The 18,048-nt window shown below is 40.9% G+C and overlaps 1 protein-coding gene across 3 annotated transcripts in view; it reads right to left on the bottom strand.

The window, feature by feature from the left end:
- TSPAN19 (tetraspanin 19) overlaps positions 1–18,048 on the bottom strand; it is a 361,288-nt gene that overhangs the window by 118,540 nt on the left and 224,700 nt on the right. For all 3 annotated transcript variants that reach the window (XR_013606926.1, XM_078674223.1, XM_078674222.1), the window contains exon 8: positions 9,616–9,699. Coding sequence is in view for 2 of the 3 variants with exons in the window: in XM_078674223.1 (XP_078530349.1) it covers positions 9,616–9,699 (84 nt within the window). In the remaining variant the exon portion in view is untranslated. The remainder of the gene's footprint in view (positions 1–9,615; positions 9,700–18,048) is intronic.

Below are 18,048 nucleotides of genomic sequence, written 5' to 3'. Positions count from 1 at the left end.
ATTCACAAGGGAATATTATCAAGCCCATTATCGCCGGTTTATCGGCAGTTTCCTGCCGATAAAAGCGGCGATAATCTACCGCCTTTTGTTGAAAATATGGCCCGAAATTAGTTTTATTAATTTAATTGTTTACTTACCTGCAATCATCCAGATTCTGTTGTTTATCACCCCTCACCCTGCCCCTCCCCCGCCCCGCATGCCTGTCCCACCGCAACTCCCTCCACGGGCCGCGGCTAAAAGACGCAGTAGCGATCTAGTCATTTACCACAGAGTTGTGGGGAATCCTTGGTGAGGCGCGCGCTCACTAACGAGTGCGCACTTCACCGAAGACATTCCGAGTTCAGATCCATTTTCAATTGCTCCTTAGACATTCCTGAAGAGAAAGTGGAAATATTTCTGTGAGAGTTAAAGAACGTTAGTGAGTAAGTAAACTTACCTGACATTATAGACAATATTGAATATACTCAGTCGATGTATTTTCTCTAACTTAAAACAAGAAACGATAAAATGTTAAGCAAGGTCCTAAGGGAAAAGAACACATTGAGTAAGGAATACTAGAAAGACATTTGAATTAAGAAGGAACATTAGTGAAACACATAAGATATTCAAGGATTGACAGAATAGATAACAAGCAACTGCATGAAGAAAGGTTAGTAGAGGAACACAAGGAAATTAATAATATAAAAATTAGACAATAAACTGAGAGGCCTAGGTTAATGAATGTTACGTAATTATAAGTTATAAGCAGTGAGAAAAATAAAGAACCGCAAGTTACAAGGTTGCAGATAAATACTAGAGGAGAGGCTAGTTCGAAAGTCGAAGGGGTAGGTAATTAGTAGAGTTAGACTAAGTTATAGATGAGGAATAGAGATAAACACATGAAGTATTCAAAAAGTAGTGTGATAATGATGTCTAAATATACACAGATACCCAGTGTTATTCTGGACAATAAATAGTATCTTTTGCATTTTAGTAAAACACATTTACTATTTTGGAATGGGTAAGGTGAATAGACATATTCTACATTTTTTAGTAGTGCATTTTACTATAACCGCCTGAGTCTTTTCCTATAGTCATAAGGAGTGACTGGTTTCAAAATTTAAGAAAAGCTAAGAACAGGATATCCTTATAAGTAATTATACTTATATAACTTTGCAAAGGACTAAGGGCCCGATGTAGGTCGGTCGGTAACGGCCGAAAATCGGTATTTTCGGCCGTTTCCGACCGGTATTGAGTAATCGGTATGTAGGGACACATTATTTTACAGATTCGGTAAATTTACCGATCGGTAAATTTACCGATTCTGTAAAATACCGATTCGGTATTTATACCTATTTGGTATTATTGATATGTAGGTGGGACTCTTCTGAGTCCCACAAGCCTTACAGAATCGGTATTTTACCATGAAATCCAACTTCATGGTAAAAAAACGATTCTGGTGTGCATGCACATGTGTGCATGCACACCTGTGCCATATGACAGGCAGACCTGCCCTTAGGGCAGGTATGCCTGCCACATGGCCCCCGAATCTTTTTTGGGGGTGCTAGAGGGTGTCAAAGTGACACCCCCTGCACCCTTGTCAAAATCTGTATTTACCGATTCGGTAAATACCGACCGGTAATGCCCCATTCATTCCTATGGGCTTCAAAGCCCATAGGAATGAATGGGCCATTACCGGTCGGTATTTACCGAATCGGTAAATACAGATTTTTACCGATTCGGTAGCAGGAACATCTGGATGTTCCTACATCTCAACCCCTTAGATTTACCGATTTTTAATTACCGAATCGGTATTATTCGGTAATTTAAAATCGGTAAATCTATTTTACCTACATCTGGGCCTAAAACTCTACTAATGGAATGTTATTAGATAATAGTATTTATATTGTATTTTTTGTAGGCCAAAATACGTGAAAACTGTAGTTTTGTATTATATATTCCGAAAAGTGATAAAATTAGCTGTTAATATTTGTATACAAGGAGCAAGAACATAAAGGAAAAATTATGGAAAGATAACAGCCTCATATTGAGGAGGTTTTGGATATTACCTCGAGTATAATTGAAGAACTAATCGTATCTGTCACAGGCAATGAGAGTGAAGAAGGGGAAATTAGTGCTGCAGACATGAAGTGTGATTTTGAAGACGAAAGCTTTGATGGAGATTTTCTGGAAGTATTAAATTATGTTGAAATTTTAGAACAAATTAATTCAGAAACTGCTAACGAGGAAATTGATCTGAATTACATATCCGATGTACTTGTATTGGAATGTCAGTTAAATTATAAGATGTTACAAGAATAAATTTATTGTTTAAAAATAATAAAGGGTTGAGCACTATCTACTAATGTATTTATTGTACTAAAAGTGAAGCAGTTATAAATTCAGTTATATATTCTTTAAATGTTTGTATTGATTTAATATATGCAAAGTGGGTCTTAGGGTATGGATTGCTTAAAATCCGTATGGAGTATACATGCAGTCTTGTATACACCTGCAAACTTGTGTTTTATGCCTTCAATTCCCCAGTCTGTATCCTTAGACTTCCTCCAAACACTCTGACACTGCTGTTTTAGTATTGTAGTGAGCCAGTCAGCAATATGTTCTTTTCCATTGTACCGTGGTAAAACTGAAGCTGTAATAAATTTAGTGAGGAACTTTCCTTGCAGAACTGTAATCATCCACTCACTACCTAAGTACTCATGCATTAAAATAGGCCTTATGGTATAGACTGTTTCAAACCCTTATGGACAATGTATGCAGTCTTCTATGTACTTGCAAATTTGTCTTTTATACGTTCAATTTACCAGTTTGTATCGTTACACTTCCACCAAACACTCTGTCACTGTTGTTTTAGTTTTGTAGTGACTCATTCATCGGTATGTAGTAATCCATTCACTACATTAAAACACTAATGGGCACATATACAATAACTGGCATATCCCCAGGAATATGTCAGTTATTGTGCTCCGTGACACCACCACCATGGATGTGCCGTATTTACAATGCGGTGTACTATGGGACAAAAATGGCACATATATGTGATGTATCTGTGCTGTAAAGGTGGTGCATTGTTTGAGTTATGTTGCAAGTGCAACGTATCTCCAGCAATGGTCTGGGGGCCCTATGCTCAGACTGCTGTGTCAATCCTTACACCTGCTTCAAGGTTGTGCAGGGTTTTGACACAGCATGAGCCCAAAAGTGACAAAGTGAAATCTTGTAGATTTCAGTCAGCCACTTTTAGGAGCTGTTCCTGCGCCAGAAGCCCCCCCTCCCCCCCATGTAGGAATGTCTCCTGGTAGAAGGATTTACAATGTGACGTACCTCCCAGATACGTTATAGTTAGAAATTAGCATTTAAAAAACCTTAGACATTCACTGAAAAAACCATAGGTTTCAGGCACGTTATAGTTAGGAATTGGCATTTAAAAATCCTTAGAAATTCACTGAAAAAAACATAGGTTTCAGGCACGTTATAGTTAGGAATTAGCATTTAAAAAACCTTGGAAATTCATGAAAATCCATACAGACAATCCATACATGCACATATCCATACAGCCAATCCTTCAACACAGACACCAGCAGTGCATGCATAACTCCCACACAGACGATTTGAGAGCATGAACAGAATCTGGGCAGGCTTTTGTGTTTTTTAAGGCCGATATAGAGGAATGTGTAGCAGCAGAACAAGCTTCCCTCAAATAGTACGGAAACAAAAGAGGCAGCAGCAGTGCAAATTGCTCTCACCCAGTGCAGGTACACTATAGGTGCAGTTTCCATGACACATGCAACACAAGTACAGTACCCAATGCGGCTGGCACATATCGGGGCTGGGGAGGTAAAAAATGTACCTCCACGCCACGTCTCTCCTCCGTCCTCCCTCCATCAACTCTCTCAGCTGGAACGGAACAGGAATGCCCCAGGCACCTTAATGCAGCGTTGTGATTGGTCTGAGCACTGTGGTTCAGCGCTCAGACAGGCAATGGGAGCTTGGACATGTTCTGGATACAGCCTGGGTGGAGAACATGCAAAGTGCACATGACTATTTGGCCAGTCCTAGACGCAGGGCAAAAAGTCATGCTCACTTACAGTGTTTTACCACTCCTCCCTCTGCTCCCCTATCATCAGAGCAGCCTGCCCCACCCACAAAGCTGCCGCAGCAGAAGAAAATTAAATACTAATAACCTTTAGTTATTATCATTTTATTTTTATTTTATTTCACTGCTGTAAAGCAGTGGGCGGCGCATCTCCGCGAGCCGACACCGACAGTAAAGTAAGCGTCCCCAACATGCTGAAAAGGTTTATCTCAGTGAAAGGCATGATACTGTAGGGGGTGAAGCAACCTAATGGTAGTGAGTCAGAACATGAGCAGCAATTGGGTTAAGGGATCAGGCACTATAAACAAACTCTATCTAGGGCACTTTATATTTTATGGTACACATAGCCTGAAGAGATAGATGACTGAAAAACTTTTTACATTTAAAAAAAACATTTAGAATTCCCCTTTAGCCTATTACAATATCTTAAACCATTGGTTGATTACGTGAGACTGATTGTGCCACCTTTCGTTCAAGAAGTAGGCACTAAGTTAATCAATTCTGGACAATACAACTGCCTCGATTTCAGTGCTTTCTCTTTTATTGTTCTTACTGCAGTTCAATAGCTACTTCAGCCTTCTTTGGGCAGCAAAGAGGGAAGATACAAAATGTTGAAGAAAAGAGGCTTGAATAACTGAAGATCACATAGTCTACCAAGCCATCAGCTGTAGTGAGACTCAAAAGCCTGTTAAAACATGGTGGGTTTTTAGTGTTTCAGACCCGTACTGCATCAAGGTGAAGAGGTAGGAGATTGATTTACCCGGGGTAGAGCTTTAATCTTGTAGGGTTCTACCCATAAAACGTGTCCATGTTCCCCTATCTGCGAAAGCTTTTACTAAAACTAATCCAAGATGGCTACTGTACATGCATATGCACATGGCCATCTTTAAATGTATTTTCATTAAACTTAAGAAGCATCCCGTGTGTGTGCACACATCGGGCCATAGGGGATGAAATAAACACAGTTGGTCTCACAGGCAAGACCTGTTGGCTTTTCCATTGCTTGTTAACAGTGCTGTCATTTCATGTTAACAACGTTCACCTTTTCCGTAATGTTCTTTTCTTTCGGTCGAGCTTCTGTCTACACACTGGCCCTCCACAGTTCCCAGAATCTGCCGGTCACTTACAGCTTGTGCAGTGACTGCGATATGCAACAATGGCACCCATACCCTCCTTCTGCTTTATCACTTATTCTGGTCCCCCTGATAAACATCCTACTCAGCCCTCGCTCTCCACAAGTCAGCCCCAAATTCCACAGTCACTCCTAGAGGCACCTATCTAGCCTTTTTGGCTCTCACCGTGCACTCCTCTAGCCACGATCACTGGAACTGCTATGCCAACACACTTTGGCCACTCCAGCAGTTAGTGAAGTATCAAGGAATGAGAATATATTTAAGGCATATCCTAGACATATTTCACAATCTCTTATATCCTCAGTACAGAGCATTATCCTCCAGCAGGATCTGGCATCAGAGACAAGTGTGTAGGAATACAGACTTCCTGTGCCAATCCCATGACACCAGGCTAAGCAACCAACCAATGCTTCTCGTGTGGCTACTTTGGAGAGTTCCTCCCTTTAATTATAGCGTTAATTAAGTCTGGTTTCATTGTAAGTCTGCAACACTACGGTGATGTACTTCGTTTCTGCTGGCACATGCAAAACCTTAATGTGGGTGCAGGCAGCGCTGTGAAAGAGAGGAGTGAAGCTTAAGCTCGACTGGGGTTTATTGGAATTCATTTGAAAAATAATAGTAATTGAGTCTGTTAGTTATTTATTAATGTATTGGTTCATGAATAATTCTGTTATGATTCAATTTTCTAGCTAAAATATGGTCACAATTAAAGATGAAAATGTTGATTTTTGACGCCAAGGGTTAAATTCGTAACTAGGGTTTTATGCATCACCTGGGTTTTGTGAACATATGTTCTGTCTAAACAGACAAGAAGTGCCAGTCAAAGTCTAACAATGAAATGAATTTAAATATTTCTTAAATCAGCCTTAACTCCTCAAGTTCAAGTTTTATTCCAGCATAATTCGACTAGGTAGTCTTTACTGCAAATCATCCTGAAAGGCAATCATAATAAAGCACGTAGGTGAAATAGACAACTATCTTAAAATAAATTGAGTGTTAGATTTGTGAAGGGAAAATAAAGACATAAAGCATATAAATTCAAATGCTACGATGACTGCTGCATTGAAATAGAATAAGGGGATGGCAAATTAAAAATATACAAATTAACAAGCATCATGCGCCTAATATAAATAACTAAGAACATTTTAACAAACTTTGCGAGTGAGGCGTAAGGCGTAAACATGTAATCTCCTTTCTCTGGACTACAGACAAGCAGGTTTCAAAATATCATATTTGTTGCATATTGGAGGAAATCTGCCTTTTCTGCCAAGTCACCCCTGGTTTTTCACCTTTTTCTAGAGCCTCTTTTTGGCAGGTATTAGTTTAATGCCAGGGAGTGAAATTTAACTTGCACAGGCATAATTCTCATAATTTTGGGACTTTAGTGTTACATTAATTATGCAAAATTCATGAAATGACACCAATAAGCCACTTTGTGTGATTACGCAAATTTGCAGTTACAATTTACTGTGAACACTTCATTCATGGTAAAAAGTTACCACAAATGCAAGGGGGACAACAGAACGTGAGTGGCTGTTGTTAGCAGTGCTTTCGTGTTTTTTGCACAATATGTTTAGCACGTAATGCATCCCTGTGTCAAAAATGGACATGTGGACAAATGTTTCAGTAAAATATAGCACAAAATGACAGATTGGCATTTTGCATAATCGTGGGTAATTTTGCCAGCATTTTTATAATTATGTTAAAGGAAATTACACAAATTGTTCACACCCTTAATTTGGATCTGTGCTCTAAACACTGCTATTCAGTGCCACACTGTGTATGCTCTGGCCCTATGGTGGGATTGGTCTATTTAGCTTTTCTTTAAGGCCATTGTAAATGGTGCAGAAAATGAACCAAATGCACAGAAGATGAATGTTACCATTGGGCTGCAATGATACATGAAAACGTATACGGCTGCCAGGTGCACCACTGTACTCTGGCTGGATTGTAGATTGAACACACTGCAGGAACAGCTGACAGGAAAAAGAGTGTGGGCTTTGAAAGAAAACCTATTGTCATATATTATTAAGTCACTCAACAACAAGTTCCTGTAAACCAACTAGGCAGGGTACATAATATATAAACAAAAATGTTTTGCACTGCATATTTGATCAGGCAACTGAAGGCCTAACAATCTATTTAATCTAAATGAGCTCAGCTACATTTTCCATAAACCAGGCCTTGGTGTGAATAATATATATTTTCTACTTCACTGCTTGGGAAATGCAAGAAAAACGATTACAAGTTATTTTAAACTTAATTTTCAAAATCCAATGTTACTGTCAAATCTGATTTGTTTTTTTATAACTTTAGTGGAAAGGTAACTATATAAAAATCTACTTTCTTCTGCCTGAGTCAACTTAAAATGAGCTTAACACCACGTTTGGCATTCATCACACCTCAAGAGGCCAATACACATTCCTTGTGGGACTTGATGACTCACTTGTCAGAGGACGATAGCCTGACCTCTGGACTGAGAAAGGCAGACATTTGTTCAACACCTGACCACTGAGGAGGGACTACATGGGTAAAGAATAGCTAGCAAAACAAAGGATAGGCTGGCACTTCTTCTTTTGACTAGCTGATTCCAGATGGGGCTGACAGGATATAGTCTCCTGTATCCCCAGAGCCCACCTGGACACTCTGGCTCCAATCACAGCAAGAAGGAAACACAGTTCTGAACCTGTCAAGTGGGAGGTGAGCTCATCTACACAGAAAAGTTGCTAAGGCCCTACCTGTAGCTCCTAAAAAGGGTTTAGGGCATCTGTGAATTTCTACAGTAAAGAAAGGAGAAAGCGCTTCAAAATGAGGTGAGCAAATGGGAGAAAGTAGTAAACATTGTGTAGGAAAAGTTCTAGAATCAGTTGCTAGTGTACAGGAACAGAATGGCACCTCACCACCACCTGCTCAGAACATTCCTTGGACCTGGTAACGAAACACCTGAAGACGGATGTCCTTCTGGAAGAAAAAATACTTTTGCTTCTTGCTGGAAGTAGAGTATGTAAAAACTGTGGAGTCCTGCTGGCACCCAGGGACTGGAACAGTTCTCCAATGTTAACTGGTAAGCTTCCTGTTTGCCTGTTCCAAGAACAAACACGACCACGGGCTAGAGAGAGACCTGGTGCCTAGAAGCCTGCCCTGAGTGCTCAGGGGCTGTGGCAGTGACCAGAAATAATTTTTCTAGCAATTGGAGAATTGAGGAACTTAGTCATCTTTCCATTTTCCGGACACCTGGTACAAGATGGTTCTATAGGACCTCACTCTAAACATATCCAAGCTTTGTGTAGCCCAACTTCGGCCTTCTAGAGGATTGTCAGAGCTAAAAAGATGACTAAATCCAAAGGCAAAATCTTGTCTTGGGTAAAGGTGGCAAATTCATCCCAAATACATAGTGACATTGGTGACTATGAAATGCAGTTTCGTCCTGATCAGAGCTTTTGGCATCAAAACTAATGGCTTAATTGGAAGCATGATGCCAGTGCATCTGACTTCGAGGGACACGCACTGGCCTCCGGTTTGGAACTGGCATCACTGTAGGACTTTGAGTTCCATTGAAGCAATTACGTCTTAAGGTAAAAACTTTGACTGGCCCGGCCCCGTTAGATTTCTGATCTCCGTTCCATTGCAGATGTCCTGAAATCGCACCTAGGTCCAAGTCAACTGCAAACTGTTGCTTTGCAATGGTTCTTTACTTTTTCAGAGTATTTTTTGTCGTAAAACTTAAAAAAAAAAAATCATATCTAAGGCTCCTCTTACCCAGTTCTTGTATTTTTTCGCATTACATTATAAACTATTATTCTATATTAGTTTTATAATTGTATTGAGTTATGTTGTTTACAGTGAAATTGTTCACTCTGCTTGAACATGGCACACGTTTTTCTAGGGCCTGCCTGCTGCTTATGCCATATATACTTGGGATTGAGCATCCATTCCCCATGAACTATTTTAGCCTAAATAGATTTTCTTTTTTCTGTTGGTAGTATTGACCCTCCTACCAATATAATAATCTAATTTATGACAATCATTAGCTAATTTCACAACCTTATTCGTGGCAATGGTTTGAAGGTTAGGAAGGTTTGTAAAGGTGCCACATATGTGGCGGTGGATGGGATGGGTTATGGCTCATTGCTGTGGTCTCACTGACGTTTAATGTTGAATTCCCCTAAATTTGAAACAAGTCATATCATACCCACTGTGGGACATATTTTAAATGAATACATTTTCAGAACAACATGGTATATTTTTGAGACCATAGAGCAAACTCAATGCATTTTAAATACTGAAAAATTATTTATAAATAGCATATTCCTTTATATTCACATGAAGGGTATACATACAGGTAACTTCAATCACAATATAGTAATCAACTCAAATACAATGTTGTACCTGTATTACAATGGTGCAAAGTCCAATTCCATTTATAACAATAATGTTACTGAAGAACCATTTTCCAATTTCACTGCCGCAGCCCTGTTGAAATACACGGGAAGACATTAAAAATGCCACGGTTCTAACATTTATACATGGACTCTGAAAATATTCACTTATGTTTTAAGAAGTGACTATACCTGCCATATCGCCATATATTCAAGAGGCCAATGCCACACAATATCCTTTGTTATTCTGAAAACCATTTTATGAATTGGGCAGCCACTTTACCAATTCAGGTTTATAAAGAATGTATAAACTATGGGTTCTCACCAAAACATCACATTTATCAAGTGCCCCTACAGAGAGGCAGTTGTAGAAATAACTGACCGCAAGAAATATCAACTTGGGACAACATATAATTCTGAGCCAAGGCTTGATCCCCTTATCTACAGTAAATAAAGAAACCTAATATGAAGCGACCAACCACATCTTTGCAACTTGTGTTCTGTCTATACTGCTCAAATGAATGCAGTGTTTGTCAGAAAATTGCTCTTTTGTCACATCATTTAGTGTATCACAAATATGGGACATTTTCCAACATAATACATGCTACTGCATTCCCCTTGCTGTAGGCAGAGACCGGACCAACTCCTAAGTATTTGTGGGCATAAAATGTTGACAGTTATGATCATACATAACAACAACTTAGCGGAGAGACTAAAGAAGTCATATTCAGCTGCTTGATACCCTCACTATAGGCTGTCGTTATATTCCTGATGGAGCAGGGTTTTGCGAGAAATAAAAACTTGCTTGAATTGACACCCCGTAATATTTACTAACAGTGTGCAGTGGAAACTAACATATGAATTACATAAAATACACGGGAAACCACTTTGCACATGCATGCACTAATGTGAACTAATGCATGAAAGAACTAGGCCGCATTTTGCATCTTGTATCTTGCTTTAAAAATAATAATAAATAATGCAGTTTTTGCTTAAAGTTTTGTTAAGAAAAATATTAACATGGGATAGTGCAAAGGTGGATGGTAAACAGTGGAAGGTGCATTTCATATAATTAATAAATGCCTATGTTTTATTCATCATAGTGAGCTGAATAGCCCTGAATTTCCGACATTGTAGAATGGGGGCAGGAGAAAAGCATGAATAATCCAATAAATAGTCAGAAAACCTGAACGCTGCAGGAGAAGTGCAAAAGGCCAAGGTTGAACAGCTACGAAAGACATTGTTTGCCAGCCAAGAGACCTGAAGTCATTGTATATACTTGTTCCGCGACACACAGGAAAAAAAGGACTCATGTGAATGATGAAATTGTTAACAATAGCATGAATCAATAAACAAGCATATACAAGTCGAGGAACACGTAATGTGAACGATGGATAACAAAGAGGACTCTAGAATTTTTAATGTTATCATGGTGATGTGATTAATCACCCCCTGACAATCCAATAAGGGACTGAATTCTGAAAATTCTTTCAACTATTTTGGGTTGGACTTGTAGGTTTTAGGGTATAACTGGGGTGGTTTAGGCGGATGCTGCAGAAGAGAGAGATAGAGGGGAGACTTGTCGCTATATGTCGGTTTGCAGAGAGGCCTAGTTGATCATGTCCCTGTCCCGTACCTGTATCCTGAAATCTTTGTTCCTTGACTCTATCACGGGGAACCCCCGCTTCTGCCTTGGCCAGGCGCGTACTATTTCTAAGAAATCTTTGGGTTAGTATAGTTTTCCATGTTCTCTTACAATTTGCATAATCATTTGCAAATTTATTTTTGTCTCTGAAACTTGTCTCATCATCTATCCACTCCTTCATATGCATTTCGTTCATTTGATGACGTTGTTTGCATTTTATTGATGTTTTTCTCTCCCTTTGTGAATTTTCGATGTTTGCTGTGACTTGTATGCAAGGACCATTCTTTCTCTCATATTATTTTGTGATGAACTTTATTAATCATACAGAGAGTCTGTGATTATTTAGCTAACTTGATAGATAGATAGATAGATAGATAGATAGATAGATAGATAGATAGATAGATAGATCGATAGATAGATAGATAGATAGATAGATAGATAGATAGATAGATAGATAGATAGATAGATAGATAGATAGATAGATAGATAGATAGATAGATAGATAGATAGATAGATAGATAGATAGATAGATAGATAGATAGATAGATAGATAGATAGATAGATAGATAGATAGATAGATAGATAGATAGATAGATAGATAGATCTAATATTAACATCAACTTCTCAACTAATGGTCCATCAACCAGAGGAAAGAGAGTTGACATACAGGTTCAGTTATTTATTTAGAAATGTCAGATATGAACCTGTAGAAGAAAGCAATTTATCACGTCATTAAAACTTGACCCCCCAGCATATCAGGAAATTGGGTGAATGTGTATGGGCATTTATATGTGTTGTTATCGAGTATTAACCCCTGATTAGGTGTTGCACTGGATCATTCTCGAGTTAGGTCCATGTAGTGAAGCAGCTTATTTCTCACATTGTCCTATTCTTTCAGCAGTAACCTTTTGCACATATTTACATGTGCGACAACATTGGATTTGTTTCCCTGAAACTATTGCAATGCCCTGAACATCACCTACAAGGTTTCTTTTCGCACTATGTACAAATGTCATCTCTATATTCATCCATTGGGTAACAGGCCTATCTACTTATCCATAACATCCCAAATCTATACGCACATCGCAAGGCTGCTTTCTACACGCAAAATCGCGGAAAAATCTGCGAATCCGCAAGCGGGACGAATTTTGCTCAGGAAGCACTTACAGGGTTAAAGCAGGTGCCCAAATTGAAGCTAATTTCTTTGTAAAATGGTTACAAAGAAATTAACTTCAACTTGGGCACCTGCTGTAACACTGCAAGTGCTTCCTGAGTGGCGCCTCATTGCCTACTTGCAACTATTCACTGACCCTGCTCTGACCCTCGAAGCAGGATCAGAGAATAGTTACAATTAGGCAACAAGGCGCCTGACCCAACAATTAAATCTAAGCAGGAAGCACTTACAGATAAAAAAAGCAGGTGCCCGAGTTGAAGCTCAAAATCAGTCACACATTATAATCAGCCCAAGTATCTAGTGAGCACGGTCGATGCTAGGCAGGTGTGCTTTCTCCCCAGATCTACCGTCTACAATTAGCTTTAATCCGTGATGGAGGTCTAGGCATCCACAAGTTTCTCGAGTGCAATACCCCTGTACTTCCAGTGACCAGGAGGCTGCTTTCTCCTCATCTGCTGCGCTGATCAGCCTCTGACCCTTTATAAACTTGAGGCATGTGAACTCGCACAGAAGCCCGGCCCCAGCCCACACACTCTAGGCTATCCAACCTCTTCCTGCCCTTTCCCCCACTGTGATGGACAGCTCACTCGAGGGACCTCGGCGCCTATGGGCGCGGTGGCAAAGTTACAGACACACGGGGTCACTGAAGACAACTCTTCCGGGCCTTTACGCTGCTGTAGTGCAGGAAAAGCACAATACATTTACCCAACGAGGTAGCACTTACTGCTTTCTCCTCATTTGCTGCGCTGATCGGCCTCTGACCCTGTATAAACTTGAGGCATGTGAACTCACACAGAAGCCCGGTCCCAGCCCACACACACTAGGCTATGCAACCTCTTACCGCCCTTTTCCCCACTGTGATGGACAGCTCACTCGAGGGACCTCGGTGCCTATGGGCGCGGTGGCAAAGTTACAGACACACGGGGTCACTGAAGACAACTCTTCCAGGCCTTTGCGCTGCTGTAGTGCAGGAAAAGCACAATACATTTACCCAATGGCGTAGCACTTACTGCTTTCTCCTCATTTGCTGCGCTGATCGGCCTTTGATCCTTTATAAACTTGAGACATGTGAAATCGCACAGAAGCCCGGCCCCAGCCCACACACACTAGGCTATGCAACCTCTTCCCGCCCTGTCCCCCACTGTGATGGACAGCTCACTCGAGGGACCTCGGCGCCAATGGGCGCGGTGGCAAAGTTACAGACACACGGGGTCACTGAAGACAACTCTGCCAGGCCTTTACGCTGCTGTAGTGCAGGAAAAGCACAATACATTTACCCAACGAGGTAGCACTTACTGCTTTCTCCTCTTTTGCTGCGCTGATCGGCCTCTGACCCTTTATAAACTTGAGGCATGTGAACTCGCACAGAAGCCCGGCCCCAGCCCACACACACTAGGCTATGCAACCTCTTCCCGCCCTTTCCCCCACTGTGATGGACAGCTCACTCGAGGGACCTCGGCGCCTATGGGTGCGGTGGCAAAGTTACAGACACACGGGGTCACTGGAGACAACTCTTTTGGGCCTTTACACAGCTGTAGTGTAGGAAAAGCACGATACAGATTTACCCAATGAGGTAGCACTTACTGATTAGCCAGTAGAAAGTACTCCAGTTAAGTATGGTGCAATTCGCAAACAAAATCCGTGAATTCGCAGATTTTTTTGTGATTTTGCGCAAATTTGCGAACCGCTGATTCGCAAAATTTGCCCATACTTACATATTTATCGCTGAGTTATCGTCACTTCATCGCAGCCAAAGTGGCAATAAATGTATCGCCTCATTCACAAGCTGGTGCCAACAGCCGATATCACCAGTTTACCTGCGATAGCAGCCACAGAAAACATCGCCACTGATGACCACAGCAACTAACGCTAATGAGATGCAGAGTAGGCCTTCCCGTGCAAAAAGCAGCGACAACACCACTTCGCAACATTCTTAACGACCAGCCAGATTGGCAATAAGATCACAAAACAGGTATTAAATGATTGTATTGTCCCAGCACAGAGGGTCGGATTACAAGTGTCTAATTACATCCACCTCTCAAAACCATTCTGAGAGGGTGTGGGTAACAGGACTGATATTTAACGATAATACTACAGTTTCTGATCTGATTACACAGTAGACCATGGAATCTCGTCGTTGAGCCCATTATGATGGGTGTCAAGCTTAAGGACCCATTTCTGTTCCTTAACCAGGAGAAATTTTGCTACATCCGCAGTGTGGGATGGGATGAAGGGTTGTTCCAACACAGTCTATTGGAATTCAGTGGACAAATGATTGGCTTCTAAAAAGTGTGTAGTAAGTTTAGTAGCTTGTCATATATCCAGATAGTGGACATTTAACTACACTACTGTTATGAGTGTTTTTAGTCAGCACTATCAGTTTGACTCTGTCTAAGGCCTATACTGATTAGACCTAGTTTCTATGTGAGTTGATGTGTGTAGTTAGTCAATCTGACTTTTGACCCCTGTTGCTCTGACCTTTCAGTGAACGACATTAGCTGTAAGCTAAAGACAAGACTCTTCCCCTGGAGACTGCAGGTGATTTTTTGTACTTGTCTGTTTTATACTGTTTCTTAGTTGTCACTTATTATTTATTTTACTATTTGCAGTAGCATTTATTTGTTATGAGGTCCTGAAGAAAGCAAGGACAACTATGTCCACACTTTGCTGAAACATGTCGACCTGGTTCCATCTCTAGACAGCGCATTTTTCAAACTGTCTTTAACAAATTTTTAATATTGGCGAAGCGAGCATCATCCGAATAAAGTTTGTTCTATGCTCCCTTATCCAATTTTATATACACTTTTGTACTTTTACTTTTTCACGTTTAAGTCACACCACGCTTCACCACTCATCAGTCTTAAAGAGTGATAGACCATACTTTTGTTTGTTCAGCGGAGGAGAACTATCTACCACCTGGTCTCCTTACGTCTGTAGAATACATACTTGCATAGATGGTCTTGACAAATCCCAAATGAAGAAGGGCGGTTCCGAGTGGTGACTGATGGGTATCTCTGACCATCTATCGAGTTGTCATTGTATACCACGTTTTTCTAGTCAGTTTAGGGGTCTTTTGTTGTTGACCTGTTCCCTGCCCACTGTAAACTCACTTTTCGTTCAGACCCTCTGGTACTTCTTTGTTGTTCTGTATCTGTGGGGACTGTTTCCAGAGCCTGGTCTTTAAATATTCCCCTGGGTCCTACCTCACCGTAGTGTTTTTTGTTGTCCCCGGGCCCTACCACATTACATTGTGCTGTGTACAGCAGACGCAACCATGTCACCTCAGGCAGTGGGGTAGACCTGGGCCATGTAGCTGGTTCGTATCCCCCTGTGAGCATAAGCGGAGTGGACTTGCATACGACAGTCCAGCGTAGGGGTGTGGTTAATCAACCCGGGGCTCTGGGCGTGGTCAAGTTTAGGCCTTCCTAACTTGAATGGACTGGCCACTCAACCTCTGCGCACTGTTGCTGTGTGTGAATTATTCACTGCTATTTTATCAACTTAAACATATCTTTTCAAAAAAATCTTTTTCATTGTACATTCTTGAACATAAACATATGTTTTGTGTTTTTAAACATGATTTTTTTTTTTTTTTTTTTGATTTAAGTCATCAATTCAATGGATCTGTGACATAACATAACATGACATTACAATTAAATTCACATTTATAATCAATTTTCCATTTCATGAAATTATAACAAGGTATGACAAGCTGGTTTAAGCCCGATGCATTTCGAGTCTTGAAAGACTCTTCCTCAGGGGCCTGAAACTGAATATATACATACTGTGAGTTAAGCTTTATGAATTTTAGATGTAGCAGGCAGTACAAGAATTGACTTTAGTGAAATGAAAAAAGAAGAATCCAATAAAACGTGCACATTCCGACACCTCACCACAAAAATGTGAGAAGCAATCCAAAAATATACTCACACTCCAAACCTAAAATGGTATGAACCACCTATCAAGAGTACCGACAGTGTCAAAAAATCAGCATTACTGGTAATGTTGTAATCTGCACAAATTCATAGAGACATCCCAACGTCTTACCTCGGTTTTAAATCATTATCCACCTCATTCTGACTGTCACTACCTTCAAAACGGCAAACTTTCAACTCCCGCAAAAGCGAAACACGCTGTTTAGGCTCCCGTTCTCTCTAACCCCTGAAGGTTTACACCGCCCATGACAACACGAATTTACCTTCTAAACACCAATCCGGTATGTAATTCTATTCCATCTGAATGCGGTAACGTTCGCCACAATGCTGGGGTGAAAGGCTCTCTGCTTTTACTGCCTCCATGGCGTATGCTACCCTGTGATTTCCGGAAACAACATAGAAAACAGACTACATGGTTCTTACTACAGGCGCCATCTTAACCTGGGCTAAAAATCGATATTACCCATAGCTAAAAACCAAAGACTCTGAATCACAACAACTCTCAACTGCTCAGGGGAACACCCACTGATTCCCTAATCAGTAATCGAACCCCTCACCAAACTTCAGTGAAAACAACGTGAGAAGTAACGAAAATGAAAAATAAATAAAAAATAATATAACGAAAAAACGACCAAATTAAAGATAGGTGATGTAAAACAATAATAACATAACCATACAATAAACATTCTACTAGAATAGATAATATACAACAGGGCTTTACAAATCTTTTCATGTCAGTCTGAGACCTACAAATGCACTACACTCCGGGTGCACCCTTATTTATAAGAAACACGAATAGTCAATTTTTTCATTGAGCCCTTTTGGCTCCTGGGTCCCTAATCTTTTAATCCAAAATATTTCTCTTTGGAGGAGGGATCTAGTGAGATCCTCTCCTTCTTGTTGATTGATTTTTTCCAGGACTGAAAACTGTATCTGGGAGATGTTGTGTTTATTGTCCAGCCAGTGTTTAGCAAGTTTAGGCCTTGCCAAGGAAGTAACTAATGCGGGTGTCTCTGTTGTAGCGGCGGTGCCACCAGTCCAGCAATGGACAATGTTGCTTTGTGTCATGCCCCCGGAGTGCAGGCTCGGCCGAAGGGATAAATGAGGGAGCGCAAGCCCGCTCGGGGTCAGGGATCATACATGCCAACTGTTGTGTGTGTCGCAATTACTGCAGCATAAGCCAAAGGTCTACCCTCAACGCATGACGAGTTCAGCCAGCCATGAACTCTACATCTGTGTCCGCCCTATCCTTACCATAGGCCTTCTCACAAGTGGCTGCACACCTTCAGCGCACAACATCACTGTGTCGTTGTCAGGCTTTTGGGCATGCGCAGACAGGCATGACAATGGTGTGCCGTAGGAGTGCACGTGATGCAACTGCGCTACACACAATTGTAAATAGGCCCGGGGAGTGGAGGAGCAGCAATGAGGCTACGTAATACACATTGATGCCGCACATTTGCTACAAGAAGTACATGTCAAACAGGAATCACAAAGTCACACAATGTCGCACACAAATGTACCAGTGAGCCTGCAAACACATCATGCCCAACAAACTATTGACTCATGTCTCTCTGTCACTGTCACAGGTGATCAAGGATATGCACTCTGCTCTTGGAAGATGACCTCCGAGCCCCGAACACACAGGCCCAGAGGCAGTACAATGCGGCCCACTAACGCCCCAGGGGC

Source organism: Lissotriton helveticus, chromosome 1_1 (genome assembly GCF_964261635.1).
Source record: "Lissotriton helveticus chromosome 1_1, aLisHel1.1, whole genome shotgun sequence".
Classification (NCBI taxonomy): Eukaryota; Metazoa; Chordata; class Amphibia; order Caudata; family Salamandridae; genus Lissotriton; species Lissotriton helveticus.
The sequence above is the reverse complement of the archived record's forward strand: the minus strand, read 5'-3'. Positions and strand labels throughout refer to the sequence as shown.